The 15732-nt window shown below is 46.8% G+C and overlaps 1 protein-coding gene across 7 annotated transcripts in view; it reads right to left on the bottom strand.

Moving 5' to 3' along the window:
- Window positions 1–270: 270 nt before the first annotated feature.
- SFSWAP (splicing factor SWAP) overlaps window positions 271–15732 on the bottom strand; it is an 81019-nt gene continuing 65557 nt past the window's right edge. For 4 of the 7 annotated variants that reach the window (XM_027567072.1, XM_027567070.1, XM_027567073.1 and 1 more), the window contains 5 exons: window positions 15550–15705; window positions 14183–14308; window positions 2267–2422; window positions 920–992; window positions 271–587 (listed from right to left, as the gene is read on the bottom strand). In XM_027567072.1, the coding sequence (XP_027422873.1) occupies window positions 522–587; window positions 920–992; window positions 2267–2422; window positions 14183–14308; window positions 15550–15705 (577 nt within the window). In that variant the 3' untranslated portion in view covers window positions 271–521. The remainder of the gene's footprint in view (window positions 588–919; window positions 993–2266; window positions 2423–14182; window positions 14309–15549; window positions 15706–15732) is intronic. The other 3 variants (XM_027567071.1, XM_027567077.1, XR_003515249.1) reach the window with 2 other exon arrangements.

Raw genomic sequence — 15732 nt, 5'->3', positions numbered from 1 at the left:
GCTTGCCTCTCCTGCTCTGCGGGGAGCGGAGACGGCGGTGGCCCTGCGCCCTGGTGCAGGGAGTGCTGAGCTCTGACCACAGTCGGGGGTGCAGGAGCCAGGGGTCGGGGGTAGTGGTGGTTGTATGCCTGGTAGGGGTGTTGTCAGACTGGCAAAACCAACAGCCATCCCCACGTCCCCTGATGCCCACGTAACAAGTGTTAGAGGCCAATGATAGACGACAAACAGTAAAAAAACTCACAAGCCAGACAAGGAAGAAACTGCCCACAGTTACTAGCTAAAAAAGGTGTTTTCCTCCCATTTTATTTGATAATACATTTTCACAGAAACATGATATTATTTACAAATATACAGGTAAGAGACTGCTGGTCAAAAATCTTAAACTGAAAATGTCATCAAAAAGTAATTTACAAAACCCGCCAACTGTCCAGGAGCCCCGGGGGGGATGGTCTGTGCAGGTCGGGGCTCTCTGCTCTGCCGGCTTTGGGAGCCCAGTCGCCCAGTTGCCCGAGGCCTGTGTCTCAGGAGGCGCTGGTCTGCATGTTTTTGGAAGCTGCTAGCATCGCTCTTACTTTGGCCATGAGGTCCTGTGTGAGAAGAGACAAGGTGAGGTGAAGACAGAGGAGACTGGGAGCAATGTGCTGGGGGCCGTGGATGTGCTCAGGGCAGGGCTCCGTCCCAGCCCCGCTGCTGGGACCCGAGGTAGGATCACAGGCTCAGGGCCCAGGAGTCGACCACACAGGTCACCCGGGAAGGAGGATACAGGGCTGCCCGGAGAGGGAAGCTCAGGGCTCAGCCACCCTGGGACCTCCAGGCAAGCAGCCCAGGACCCCCATCAGCACCCACGAGAGGAGAAGGAAGTGAAGGCTAGCCCCTTCATAAAAAGAAGGGAGGGAAGAGAGACCCATTCCCACCTTACCTGAGTGATTTTGCTCTGCACTGAAGAAACGATGGCTGAGGAGATCTGACCGTCCTTTTCCTGAGAAACTCCCCTAATGCAAAGAGAAAGAGAAATCGGGGGCTTAAAAATACTTCAAGCCATTTTGTTTCCAGTATCTTTAAAAAATAAAGCAACCTTATAAATGTATGTATTTTACTTGTCTATTTTATGTAACAGAAATTTGAAGTATTTCATAAAATGTAATCTAACTCAAAAGATATTTTCATATAAACATCATGTAAGACACATTTACAAAATGATGAAGAAAAGGAGGGCAGCACAGAGAGCTGGCGTGCATTCAGAACCTGACCATAACCTGAGTGGGCACCTCCGGCCCATTTTTTGGACTTTTGGGGGCATGGATGTGACACACAAGTGATGATGGAGCCTGTACTCAGTTTCACCTTTGAAGAAGCCACAGCTTAGTTTTTGATTCACCCCAAGTGAGCTATGGAGAAGGCAATGGCAACCCACTCCAGTACTCTTGCCTGGAAAATCCCACGGACGGAGGAGCCTGGTAGGCTGCAGTCCATGAGGTTGCTAAGAGTCGGACACGACTGAGCGACTTAGCAGTAGCAGCAGCAACTGAGCTGTTGTCTCTGCCACTCACCCGCCAGTTTTGGGGGAGATGGGCCAAAATTCACATTCATGAAAACAGTGGGTCTACAAGCAGGAGGGGACATGATCCCAGCGCCCCTCTGGGTGGATGGGTGGGGGCGGCTTTATGAAGTGGTATTGTCTGGCAGATACCTCCCAGCAGCCAGGGCAGCCAGTCCTTGGGGAGCCACCTCGTGGGCATGGGGAGACTGTGATGGTCAGTGTGGACTCCCACGGCCCTGAAGCCTGTGTGCTCAGCAAGTTTCACCCGTCTGCTCCGGCTCAGAATGAGCAGTGGGTTGACAGGGGTTCTGGGGCTCAGTCACCGTGCACTCCTGTGCGTGCTCCCTTCCCGTGGTCACAGAGGCTCTGCAGTGGGGGCGACTCCCACCTCACACGGCCCATGTGAGGACAGAGGTGCCATCATCAGGGAACGGCTGCTGCCACATTACATCTGACGCAGGCGCTTCCCCAGGACTCGCACCCAGGTCTGGGAGGGGAGGCCCCCCACCTGCTCACGGGGGGTGGGGGGTGGGGGCAGCCCAGGGTGCGGGGTGCAGGAGGCAGCCTAGGTTCTCTGACCTCTGTGTCCGCCTTAGGCTCATTTTGAGCCTGAGTGACACAGAGAGGAGGGCGTGGGAGCAGGGGTCTGGGGCTTTGCCAGCGAGCCTGTCCCGTCTCAGCTGCCCTGCGCGGCCCAGAGGTCGGGGCGGGTCACGGCGGGGCTACCTGGAGCGCTCCTGGCTGGAGCCCCGGCTCTCCACAGGAGAGATGCTGGCCGAGTGGCGGCGCGCGGGCTGCTTGCTCGGGGAGGCTGGCTGAGATCCGGCCTTGGACTTGGTCCGTGACCGTGAGCGTCTCTTCTTCTTCTTCTCGTGGGGGCTCCTGGAAGGAAAGCAGTGTTAGACAAAGGCACCGCGCTGGCTCTGAAGGAGTGCTGGGTGTATTCCAGGAGAATTCGGCAACTTCCCCCTTCTATACACATTAACTCTTTTTAAGAACTATGTACATTTAACTTGAAACCTGGATGGGTGTTAACAATATAAAAGCCATGCAAGAAGTGAAATGTAGACCACCTTTGAGACAGAAGTCCTGAAGTCAGATGCCTGTGGGTTTATAACACACTCAGCGCTTTATCTGCATTTAAACACCCAAGATAAGCAACTGAGTGCTGTTTATGCTTCCTGTTCATTTATGCTGACTTAACGGGAATTTCCAGCCAGAAATGGAAAATGATTAAAACCAAGCTCTGCGAACACAAAAGCTCAGTGTGTCCTGGCCTGAGGTGGACAGTGCTCCGGGGCTGCCTGTGCTCCCGCTGGTCCCCACGGCCACGTCTCGCTGACTAGCCCACACGCTCCGAGTCACTAAGGCCTGCAATCCCACGTCAGAAATGTGCCCCCAGCTCCATCTCCCCTTTCCAGACCCTCCCCCGCCCAGAGAAGACATCCTTGAGCTTCCCGAAGGTCTCGTGCTACATTCTGCCCTGTGACCCTCCTTCTCGTGCCCCTAAAACGCCTGAAGAAAGAGGGAACGTGTGTAGATGGTGAAAGCGTGGAAGTGCACACGGGCACTGAGCCCCTCCTCTGGGCTTCCTCTCAAAGACCACCTGTTGCCAGTCCTTGAGAAGCCCACCCCGGCACACAGCACAGGGGCCTCCGCAGCCTGCCCTCTTGCTGTGACCAAGCATTTCTGGGAGACTCTTTGCAGACACAGGTCACCATGAATTTCATGAGCCTGATGCCCAAACTGTGCAGGGTGCCAGCTGGAGGGTGGATGACAGGCTCCCAGTGCTATAGTGACCCCTGAAAATATTTATTGCTCTAAACACGGACACCCCAGGTCACCGCCTGTACAGCTCAGACTCCTCCCGGCTCCTCAGGACTCAGGTAGCTTGCAGGCCCTCCCCAACCTGCAGACACCCCAGAGTCTGTCCTCACGTCCTCTCACCATTTCACCTGCCACCCGACCTGTCACTCACCAGGGTATTTCCCTGGTGCCCCTATCCGCCTTGGTAGCAGAGTGTGGGGTACAGGCAGGGCCACCCCAGGCACCTGAGGGGGCTCGTGCTTGAGTCCAGGCCCCGGTTCAGCTCCCATGGGCCCCTGGCGTAGCAGACTGCTGAGCCAGAGAAGCAAGCCGATCCTCCTGTCTGGCAGGGCACAGCTTTCTGGCTCTGCCTCAACCACAGCACCAGGGTCTGGCCCTGGGTGGTGACAGCCTGAAGACTTCAGCTGCGGGAAGTGTCCCCCAGTGAGCTGGGCTGTGGGGAGGTGGCCTCTGTGCAGGCCTGGATGAAGAGAAGTGGTCGAGAAAGAAGAGGCTGTTCCTGGGGCTGGACACAGAGGTGGAAAGTGCATAATACCACAGGCCTACTTCTTATACTGCAGAGGTTTTTGTGAATTTTTGTCTATAAACAAATGTCTAGGATTTCAAAGGAAGCAGGGTTAAAAAAAAAAAAAAAGTGACCTCAACCCCAAATCTAGTTAAGCTCCTGGGGCTGCTGATATGAAATAAAGGTAGGTTAGCAATCCTGACCTGTAAATCACTACAACTTGATCTTCATAACAAAACTTTCCAAGTGTTTGCTTAAGGAATTAAGTAATCTAATTATTAATAGTATTATTTTAAATTGAGGTGTGCTTTACATCCAGCAAAATGCAAATGTCTGAAGTGCTATTTGTTGATTCTGGCCAAGTTGCAGACATGGTGAAACCCAGAAACCTCTCACAATCAGGGACATTCCACCATCCAGAAGGTTCTTCCACTGATGCTCTGCCATCTGCACCCCCTTCCCCTCCCTCACAGGACCCACTGCTCTGATTTCTAGCATGTATTAGGTTGGTGCAAAAGTAATTGCAGTTTTGCACTGCTGAACTTTGCTGTTTGACACTGGAATACATTCTTAAAAAAATGCAGTTTTGTTATATACATCATTTTAACACACATTTCTTGCTTTATGTTTTTTTTTGCTAATGACTTATTACTTGCTATTTATATTTATTTTAGAAATGATGTGAGATAAAGAGCAAATTTGAGCGATTTTCTTATTAGAGTTCAAAATGGGTCATAAAGCGTCGGAGACAACTCACAACATCAACAATGCATTTAGCCCAGGAACTGCTAACCAAAGCACAGTGCAGTGGTAATTCAAGAAGTTTTGCAAAGGAGAGGAGAGCCTTGAAGATGAGGAGTGCAGTGGGCGGCCGTTGGAAGCTGGCAACGACCAACTGAGAGGATCACTGAAGCTGATCCTCTTACAACTACCCGAAAAGCTGCCAAAGAACTCAGTGTTGACCATTCTACAGTCTTCTGGCATTTGAAGCAAATTGGAAAGGTGATAAAGCTTGTTAAATGGGTGTCTCATGAGCTGACCGCAAGTCAAAAAAAATTGTCCTTTTGAAGTGTCATCTTCCCTTATTGTACACAACAACAATGAACCATTTCTTAATTGGACTGTGACATGCCACAAAAAGTGGATTTTATACAACAAGTGGCGACAACCAGCTCAGTGGCTGGACCAAGAAGAAGCTCCAAAGCACTTCTCAAAGCCAAACTTGCACCAAAAAAAAAGTCATAGTGACTGTTTGGTGGTCTGCTGCTAGTCTGATCCACTACAGCTTTTTGAATCCTGGTGAAAACCATGACATCTGAGAAGTATGCTCAGCAAATGGATGGGATGCACTGAAAACTGCAACACCTGCAGCCGGCACTGGTCAACAGAACGGGCCCAGTTCACCTGCACTACACCCGGCCGCACGCTGTGACCAGCGCTTCAGAAGTTGAACAAACTGGGCTACGAAGTTCTGCCTCATCCGCCATATTCACCTGACCTCTTGCCAAGTGATTACTGCTTCTTCAAGCATCTCAACAACTTTTTGCAGGGAACATGCTTCTGCAACCAGCAGGACGCAGAAAATGCTTTCCAAGAGTTGGTTGAATCCCGAAGCACAGATTTTTATGCTATAAGAAGAAACAAACTTATTTCTCATTGGCAAAAGAATGTGTTGATTATAATGGTTCCTACTTTGATTATATACTGTATGAATCTGCCTTCATACAGTTTAGGCTTTCTCCTGTTAACCGATACCTGAGTTGTTGCCAATTTTGGCAATTACAAATCAAGTGGGCATTTGCGGGCAAATGTTTATGGGGAGTGGACACCTGGGACCAGCAGAGTCGGGCCCTGGAGCAGTACATGCGGAACTCTGTAAGAAACCGCCGAACTGTTTCCCAAGTGCTGTACCACCCTGCCCCCGCCTTGCAGCTACGTCTCAGGATTACGGCTGCTCACACGCTTGTCGACACTTACTACGTAATACCGGGCTTGCTTATTTCCGGCTATTCCTGTCAGTGTAAACAGCACTGCATTGTGGTTTTAATCTGCATTTCACTAACAGATGACTAATGAAGCTAAGCATCTTTTCATACCCTATCTTCACTGGCTATTTAAATATATTCTTTTTCTCATGCACAGTATTTATTAGTTGTTTATTTATCAAGAGAAACTATTCCGTAGCCCAGATATTCATGGTTCATACTTTAGGAACACAGATCAAGTGACTAACTACCACGGAACTCAACCCAAAGAAATCCTTTACATTCCCAAATCACTCTGCACTCTGAAAGACACCAGCCTTCCTCATCTCCTCCAGATCTTTTATGGAATCACAATTTGTGTAGGAAACCGTGTATGCCTTCTTTCCTGATTCACCCACAGCAAACTTAAGAGAAAAACTCAACTCCCAGGCACACAGTAAATGCTACAGCAATATCAAGTCGCAGATGCTTGACCAGAAGGCTGTGCATCCAAGCGCCCATCAGAGAACTGGAAGCCATGGTAGTTTTTCTCCCTGACAGCTCAACAACAACGTCCTTCCAGACTGATGGAGACGAGGCCCTTAAATATATTCTGTCATGAAACATCTTTCAGGCAGTCTGCCCCTTTTCTATGGGGTTGTCTTTTCGGTATTGACACAGGCCTTTGTCAAAGATACACACTGCAAATATTTCTCCCCATCTGGGGCCTGTCAATGAAGTTTAACTGTGCCTTTTGAATGAAATTTTTAATTTCAATGAAGTCAAATTTATAATCTTTTCTTCTTATGGTGGAATTGTCTATATCCTCAAGATTCTCTGGCACTTCATTAAATGTATTCTCCTTATTTTCTTAAAAAAACAAACACACACACACACACACACACACACACACAGAATGGTTTCAGTTTTCACATTTAGGTCTGTGATACATTTTAAGTTAAACTTGGTATATGGGGTACAGGTCACTGTTCTTCCACTTTGGTATCCAGTTATTCAAGCAAATTTTGTTGAAAAGACTTTCCTCACTGCGCTATTTTGGCTCTTTACCTCTTAAAGGTGTACAGCACATACTGTCTGATTGATGAAGCTTTCTAGTAAGTCTTGAATTAGTAGTAAAAGTCCTCCAATTTAGTTTCAAAGTTTTTTTCTTTTCTTTCTTTTCTCATTTCCTTTTGTTTTTGGCTGCGCCGGGTCTTTGTTGCTACACGCGGGCCTTTCTCCACTTGGGCGAGCAGGGGCTGCTCTCTCGCTGAGGAGCAGGCTTGCGGCTTCTCTTGTGGAGCGTGGGCTCTAGAGCGTGAGCTTCAGCAGTTGTGGCTCGTGGGGTTAGTGGCTCTGTGGCATGTGGGATTTTCCTGGACCAGGGGTTGAACCCGTGACTCTGGCAATGGCAGGACTCTCAACCACTGGACTACCAGGGAAGTCCTCAAGGTTGTTCTGACTGCTAGTCAGTTTGCCAATACCTACAAGAAGCCCATGAGAGCTTTGATTGGGACTGTATTGGATCTACAGATCAATTTGTGGAGAAGAGCATCTGACTAATACCAAGCCTTCCAATCCATGAATACGGAGTTTCTCTCCATTTCTTTAAGTTTCCTAAACATTTTCTCTGAAATGTTTTATGGTTTTTCATTGTAGAAAGATCTTACATGTTTCCTTACACTAATCCATATGTAGTTTGCTTTTCTGATACTGTTATGGATGGTATTGCTTTTAACTTCATTTTTTAATTGTTTTATGCTGCTGCTGCTAAGTTGCTTCAGTCACGTCCGACCCTGTGCGACCCCATAGGTGGCATCCCAGGGACGGCAGCCCACCAGGCTCCCCCGTCCCTGGGATTCTTCAGGCAAGAACACTGGAGTGGGTTGCCATTTCTTTCTCCGATGCATGAAAGTGAAGTCGCTCAGTTGTGTCCGACTCTTAGCGACCCTATGGATTGCACGCCAACAGGCTCCTCCGTTCATGGGATTTTCCAGACAAGAGTACTGAAGTGGGGTGCCATTGCCTTCTCCGTGTTTTATGCTAGTATACAGAAATAAGAGGTTCCTTAAGATTTACATAATTATGTAAGAAGATAGTTTTACATTTTCCTTTGTAATCTTTATGCCTTCTATTTCTTTTTCTTGCCTTACTGTCATGGCTATGAATTCTATTACACAGCAGACACCCTGGCCTTGTCTCATCTCAGAGGAAGGCACTAGGAAGTGTGATGTTAGTTGCAGATTTTTCAAAGATGCCCTTCAGGAATTCCCTGGTGGTCCAGCGGTTAGGACACCACCTTTTCACTGCCGAGGGCCAGGGTTCAATCCCTGGTTAGGGAACTAAGTTCCCAAAAGCTGCTGGGTGCAGCAAAAAATAAAATTGGATGGAAAAGATTTCCTTCTATTCCTGCTTTTGCCAAAAATATCCCCCCCCCTCCATTTTTCTTTTTAATGAATGGGTGATCAACTGTGTCAAATACTTTTTTCTGCATCCATTGAGATGTCATATGATTCTCTTCAATTTTTTTGTCAACACTGTGAATTACAACAACTGGTTTTTGAATGTTAAAGAACTCTGCACTTCTGAGACAAATCCCATTTGGTCCCGATGTATTGGTTATTATCCTTTTAGTAAACTGCTACACTCAAATCAGCTAACATTTTGTTAAGAATGTTTGCACTTCTTTTCCTGAGAATATTAGTTCATGACTACATCTACACCCCCTGACAAAACACACTCCACACCACACAGATGTGCACACACGTGGCCATCTGCTTCAGGGTGGGCTCATGAAGTGTTCTCCTGTTTCCTTCGAAGTGTCTATAAATATACTGTGTTCTCCTTTTTCTTGAATGTTTGTTAGACTCTACTGATAGAAGTCATCTGGGCCTGAGTTTTTTGGAAGTTTTAAATTATAAATGAAATCCCTTTAGCAGGTATGGAACTATTTAGACTTTCCATTTCTTCTGTTGTCCGTTTGTAGTTTGTTTCTTTCAAGGAGATTTGTCCATTTCACCTAAATTGTTAAGTTTATTGGCATGGTATTTATTTCCTTATTATTCTTTTAATATCTATTGGGTCTTTCATTCTTGATCAATCTAAAAACAGATTAATCAATTAAAAAAATCATTTTCAAAGAACCATCATTTGGTTTTACTATTTTCCTCTGTGAGTCTGTTTTCTGTTTTGTTGATTTCTGATCTTACTTTTATTACTTCCTTGCTTCTACTTACTTTTGGTTTAATTTGTTCTTCTTTTTTCTAGCTTAAGACAGAAGATTAGATCACTGTTTTTAGACTTTGCTCTTTTTTTAATATAAACATTTAAAGCTAGTAACTTCTTTCTGAGCACAACTGCACCCCACAGACTTGAGTGTCACATTTTCATTATTATTCATTTCAAACTATCTTCTACTTTCTCTTGTGATTTCTTCTTTGACCTATGGGTAATTTTCAAATATGTTAATTTTCAAATATTTGGGATCTTTCCAGATATCCTTTTACAGATTTTTATACTTAAAGTCGGCCTTCCTAGGTGGTGCTAGTCGTAAAGAACCCGCCTGCCAATGCAGGGACATAAGAGACTCAGGTTCAATCCCTGGGTTGGGAAGATCCCCTGAAGGAGAACATGGAAACCCAATCCAGTATTCTTGGCTGGAGAATCCCATGGACAGAGGAGCCTGGCGGGTTGCAGTCCATGGGGTTGCACAGAGTCGGACACGACTGAGCAACTTAGCACACACACACACTTAGTCATGTGGTCGGAAGACACACTCTGTGTTATGTGAACGTACTGGCACTAATTCAGTGGTACAGAGAATGGTCTAGCTTGGTGACTGGCCCGAGCACGCCACGACGCACACGCCATGAGAGTGCGTGCCTCACTGCAGGGCGTAGTGTTCAGGTGGTTGATGCTCTGCTCACGTTTGCTGCATCTGTACTGCTATACTGCCTGCCTTTTTCCCTTTAATTCTTTCAGTTTCTGTTTCAAGTATTTTAAAGCTTTTATTCAACACTCACATTTAAAACATTATGTGCTCATGAAGAACTGATCCCTTCATCATTATGAAAAGGCCTTCTTGATTTCTAGCACCACTGCTTCAAGTCTATGTGGTCTTCTATTAAAACAGCCATATTGCCTTTCTTCTTATTAGCCCTGTATGGTGTATCTTTTTTCAGTCTTTTAGATTTCACAGTCTTTGTGTATTTCAGGTGTCCCTTAAGCAGCTTAGTATTAGGTTTTGCACTTTAATGTAGTCTAAATTTCTGCCTTTTAACTAGAGCTTTTAGTCTACTTACGTTTAATGTAATTATTTGTACAGATGGTGTTAACAATCTCTTTTGCCTTCCAGTTGTCTATTTGTTCTTTTCCCTTCCCCTCCCCACTTTTCTGCTTTCTTTTGCATTAATAAAGCATTTTAATGTTCTCTTTAACAGTCTCTATTAGATTTTTAGCCTTTCTTAACTGGTTGCTCTACAACCTTTAACAGTCATAGTCTACAATGAATTAATAACATCTCATGTATGATGTAACCCACTCCAGTCTTCTTGCCTGGAGAATCCCAGGGACGGCGGGGCCTGGTGGGCTGCCGTCTATGGGGTTGCACAGAGTCGGACATGACTGAAGTGACTTAGCAGCAGCAGCATGTATGATGTAAGAACTGTAGAACAGCAGTATATTCCCACTTACTTGATAAACATTTACTGATGTGTTCAGAGCAGTGATGAGCTGGAGGAATTCAATGCTAACCACCCCCTCCCCAATCAATCACTAACTATTTACTGTTATAAAGTAACGGGGACTTCCTGTTAGAGTATATGGTAATATGATTTGGCTAAACATTTTCATGAATTTTACTTTAAAAAATATTCACTCTACCCAAATTTAGATTTCTAAACACTCACTAAAAGGAACCATGATTCCTAGGAGAAATGACTGACCCCAGGTCCGAGGTAGGGGAAGCAACAGCTAAACCTAGAGTATCTTGGGTCAAAAGTGACAAGGTGCTCAAGGAACAACGGGGTCAAATGTGAGACGATGTCACCATCAAATGGAATATAATGGCAATGGATTATTATGCAACCAATATAAAACAAATTCCCCAAACCCCAAATCCACAATGATACTAAACAAAGGGTGGGGTGTCTTTAGAGAAAAAATGAGGAGAAAGTCGATGGCAGCAGACATTCACACTGTGCAGCGCCGCCCACAGACTACCTGCCAGTTCAAAGAGGAAAAGGCAAAAGCAAGTGCAACCTTAACCAAGCCATCAAACTCAGAGTCACTAGTAACGGGGCAAAGGGACACGTGTGCATCTGTGTGATACCATGGGAAGTCACACGGCAACATTTATACAGTATACAGTACTCTTGCCGCAGATACTTAACAGCAACACAGCCAAGAGGACAAAGTAAGACAAACCCAGAGTGTGGGGTCTTCAATGACCTGGACTGGCCTGGACTCGTGTAAGTCATGAAATACATACATAGAAAGGTGGGAGGGAGGGAGAGAGAGAGAGAGGAAAGCAAATGTGGGAAAAACATTAACAGTGAATTGAGCTACAAGCTTCACGCAGATGGCTGTTCACTGTACTATTTCTAAGTAAATTAAAAACTTTCTAGTAAGTTAAAATTAAAAAAAAAAAGTCAGCGAAAGAAGCATTGCATTCAATGATCAGCTTGTAGGAATAATCCTTCAAATCTGGGAGGAGGCACTTTCCCCTCAGTTGGGGGACCTGATGGGATTAGTCGCCCTGACTTGGTGCATAATTAGCTACCTGCTGCTGTACTGAAGCAGAGACCCCCTTCTCCGCCCCAGCAGCTACTCTGAGTAGAAGGACAGAGGGAACAGCCTGACTGTTGGGTTTATATAACTTGCCCTCTAAAAAAACATATTCTGGACCTAGAGACAACTCTAGGTTTGTCATAGCTTTTCTTCTAAGGAGCAAGCGTCTTTTAATTTCATGGCTGCAGTCACTATCTGCAGTGATTCAGGAGCCCAGGAAAAGAAAGTCTGTCACTGTTTCCATTGTTTCCCCATCTATTTGCCATGAGGTGATGACAAACCTAGATAGATTAAAAAGCAGAGACATTACTTTGCTGACAAAGGTCTGTCTAGTCACAGCTATGGTTTTTCCAGTAGTCATGTATGGATGTGAGAGTTGGACGATAAAGAAAGCTGAGTGCCAAAGAATTGATGCTTTTGAACTGTGGTGTTGGAGAAGACTCTTCAGAGTCCCTTGGACTGCAAGGAGATCAAACCAGTCCATCCTAAAGCAAATCAGTCCTGAATATTCATTGGAAGGACTGATGCTGAAGCTTCAATACTTTGGCCACCTGATGAGAAGAACTGACTCATTAGAAAAGACCCTGATGCTGGGAAAGATTGAAGGCAGGAGGAGAAGGGGATGACAGAGAATGAGATGGTTGGATAGCATCACCAACTCGATGGACGTGAGTTTTAGCAAGGTCCAGGAGTCGGTGATGGACAGGGAAGCCTGGTGTGCTACAGTTCATGGGGTTGCAAAGAGTCAGACGTGACTGAGTGACTGAACTGAACTGGGAGACAACTCAGTTTATAATCACCACCATGAAATTGACCAGTAATCATGCACATGTTCAACTCTTCTGGGTTCCCCCTGAATCCACCACTGCCCACAGCCCCTCAGAGTCAGGTCACAGGATTAATCCCATCCACCAGGGCAGGGCAGCTGGGCCCTGTAGTGGGATGAATCTTGACTTCTTTTGTCTGACTTAAAGTTCCGATGATAACACAAGCTCTGATGAATCCTAATATAATTACCATAGTCTCAAGTGATAGCTCTTTTAATGCAATGGCTAATTTTGAGGGTAAAGCAAGAACTCTTCTGTTAGGAGAGATTTTCGGCTACAAGGAATTAATTTTAGACCATGCCCTTTACATATACCAAGGGTGATGATAAATTTCAAATGTCAATTACTTGAATAAGGAATAAAATTTAAAATGGACTTCACTTTTCATCATGTTATCCTGGAACAGTCACGTACGCTTAGTGAGGGATTTCTAAGGCACAAAATGAAATTTATAAACAGACGGAATGAGTCTGTACATGAAGCCTTTGCTGAAATATATTAGCTTCACAGCTCCTTTCTGATTTTTCTGTTTTTACTGTTTTAAGAAAATGAGATGACATTTTATCATTTAATGGAATGATCACATAACTAGCCAGACTGCAGGAACATTATTTGGCTAGCAATGCCTTTTAGAACTCTTCCTGTTAAGGGCAGTGCTGATGGAGGCGGGCCTCTGAGGCAGGTTTGGGTGATGGTTGGGTTCATTTGCCCAAGAATGGCAGACACCTGAAATTCAGATCTGTCCTCTGGAAGGCTCCAGAAGGTTCTGGAACTCTGGATGTCCTGACACACACAAACACTAAGCAGCATAGTCTCATGCAATCTGAGACTACGATGGGCAACAATGGCATCCTGCCTGTTTCTGGATGCCTCAGTCGCTGGGACAGCAATACTCCTGTCCACCTACAACAGCTGGGGCCTGCTTAATTCCAGAGCCAGGGCACAAAAAACAACAAGCCTCATTTCTGGGGCAAATGGAAATATAGAAGCCAAGTGACTTAAAGTATTCAGGTGGCACCTCCCACAATGGACGGGATGGTCTCCAGATGGCAATGCTTAGCTGAGAGGGAAACGCCCACTGGTCCACCAGCCACCAGCCCTGCTCCTGGCTTGGATTCTGTGTCTTCTCAAGTCAGTGGTGGTACTGGGGCCTCTGGTGGCAGAGGTCAGCCCTAGAGCTCTCTCCCAGGGAGCGAGAGCGGGGGCCCTGGCTTGCTGAGTGTCAGAGGCCCAGACCAGGGGCGGTGGTGATGTGGGAACCTGGCTCTCTCACCCTCCTCGACAGGTCTCTTCCAGTGGTCAAGGGGTCAGAGGACGGACCCTGTCCCTGCTCTCAGGCCCACTCCTGGGAGCCGAAGCTGGGGCCTGGTCCTGAGCAGCAGGGACCTACTTGAGACTTGAACTTCTGATTTTCCTTGACACTCATCCCTACTGTCCTTTCCCTTCTCGACAGGTAGAGGATAAGGTGCTGTGTGTGGGGGGTCCAGAGGAGCACCTAGACTTGGGGAAAATGGAGACCCCATGACCCACTGCAAAGACAGATGGTCCCTGGCTCTAGCATGGCAAGTTCCCCTCTGCCTGTGAGAGTTCCAGAGCAGTGGAAACGCTGCCAGGATGACTCAGGATCAGTCAAAGTAACTGCTTCCCTGGTTCCCGACAGCTCTGTGCTGTGGATGTGGAAGCCCCACCTTCCCAGTACAGGTCCCACGTCTGCGAAAGCTTGGTTGCCTACCTGGACCGGGTCCGCTTCCTGCTGACTCCAGGGCTGTTACTCATCCGGTAGGCGGTGGGGACACTCCTGTCCTCCCGTCGTCTCTCGGGGGAGTGCGCTCGTCTCCGAGGGGACCGGGACCGGGACCTGGGCAGAGGAAGGCGGGCCTTTCAGTTCTCTGTGTGTGGGGGCAGGGGAGCACCTCCACCACTGAGGTGGCGGCCAGCCCTGGCCTGTCCTCTGAGGCCCGCCCCCAACCTCCCTACTCTTGCCGACCCAGAATGGGATCCAGGCTCAGGGGCAGAGTGCTTGTCACGCCAGTGCTAAACTTCTAACCGGGGCACAACTAATGCTGAGGCTGGAGCCATGTGCTCTTGGCCGGCAGCGGCCAGCTCCCCGACTGGGCGTCTCCCTGCAGGTCTTGGTGGACGCGGGCCTGCTGCTGCTCTTCCTCCCTCTTGCCTTTGCCCTAAAAAGTTCAGCTCACTGATATTTCTATCAAAATTAGGGATGGAAAGGCATTGAGACTCTAGTGAGTTTTTCTACTTGTTCTGAATACTGGCAAGAGGAAGAAACTAAAAAGAATAAAGTTAGAAGGTGACTTGAAATTTCTCCTGTGTGCACTCATCTTATGGGCTCTTAGCATGAAGAACAGGCTGCAGGCCCACTGGCAGGAAGCCTAAACCTTCAATCCAATTCAGACCATGCCATTCCCGCGAAAATTTTGGCTAAATCATTTGTTTCTGAGATTTCTAATGTTTTACTCTCCCCTTTCCTGTGCCTGGAAAAGGACTATTCTATTCATGCAGTGTCCCACAGACACCAGCACATAGAGCTCCAACTCCAGACCCTCACCTGTGGGGTCAGGTCCTTAAGAAGAGACCTTTAATAATAGGGTTAGGACTCTTATTTAAGTTTTTTGTCCATTCAGTGAAAATACTATTTTGGGGAAATCTGAAATAAGCAGATATCTGAGCAAAAAAACAAACAAACAAAAAAAACCCCCCAAAACCAAAACAATTTATTTCTGTTCTGTTTCTATGACAACACACTCAAAACCAATGTAAAGAAGAGATGTTTTGATTTTTGTCATCTAAAAATATTCTACACTGAATCATTCCAGTTACAACCAAACCTCCCAAACAACACACATGGTTGTTGCAAAGATCAGCCTGTAATCACATTCCACCCTCTGTGTCATGGAGAAAACCCTGAGTCATTCCTGAAAAAACACCACAACCACAGAATGAACCTGCTCCGGGATCAACTCCCCTCGACTCTGGGGCTCCTCCCACACAACTGCTTCTCAGCTTATACAGCGGTTTTGATTTTCCAGACCTTTCCTAAGATTTAAGTAACAGATTACAAAGGTGAGGTCAGTCAGACACCTTGACATTTTACCAGGTTTCCCCTCAAAAGAGCTCCAGGAGGCAAATCTGCTCGTGGTCGAAGCTGCCTGATAACTGTCCCGCTCTGCTGCTGCTGCCACTGCCGAGCTGCTCTGACAAGGCTCCGTGCTCAGCGTCCCTGGGGAGGCTGTGGGTCTGTGATATGGAGGTACACACTTCACA

The sequence above is a fragment of the Bos indicus x Bos taurus genome, chromosome 17 (genome assembly GCF_003369695.1).
Source record: "Bos indicus x Bos taurus breed Angus x Brahman F1 hybrid chromosome 17, Bos_hybrid_MaternalHap_v2.0, whole genome shotgun sequence".
Lineage (NCBI taxonomy): Eukaryota > Metazoa > Chordata > Mammalia > Artiodactyla > Bovidae > Bos > Bos indicus x Bos taurus.
Note: the sequence above shows the minus strand (reverse complement) of the source record. Positions and strands in the feature narration are given on the sequence as shown.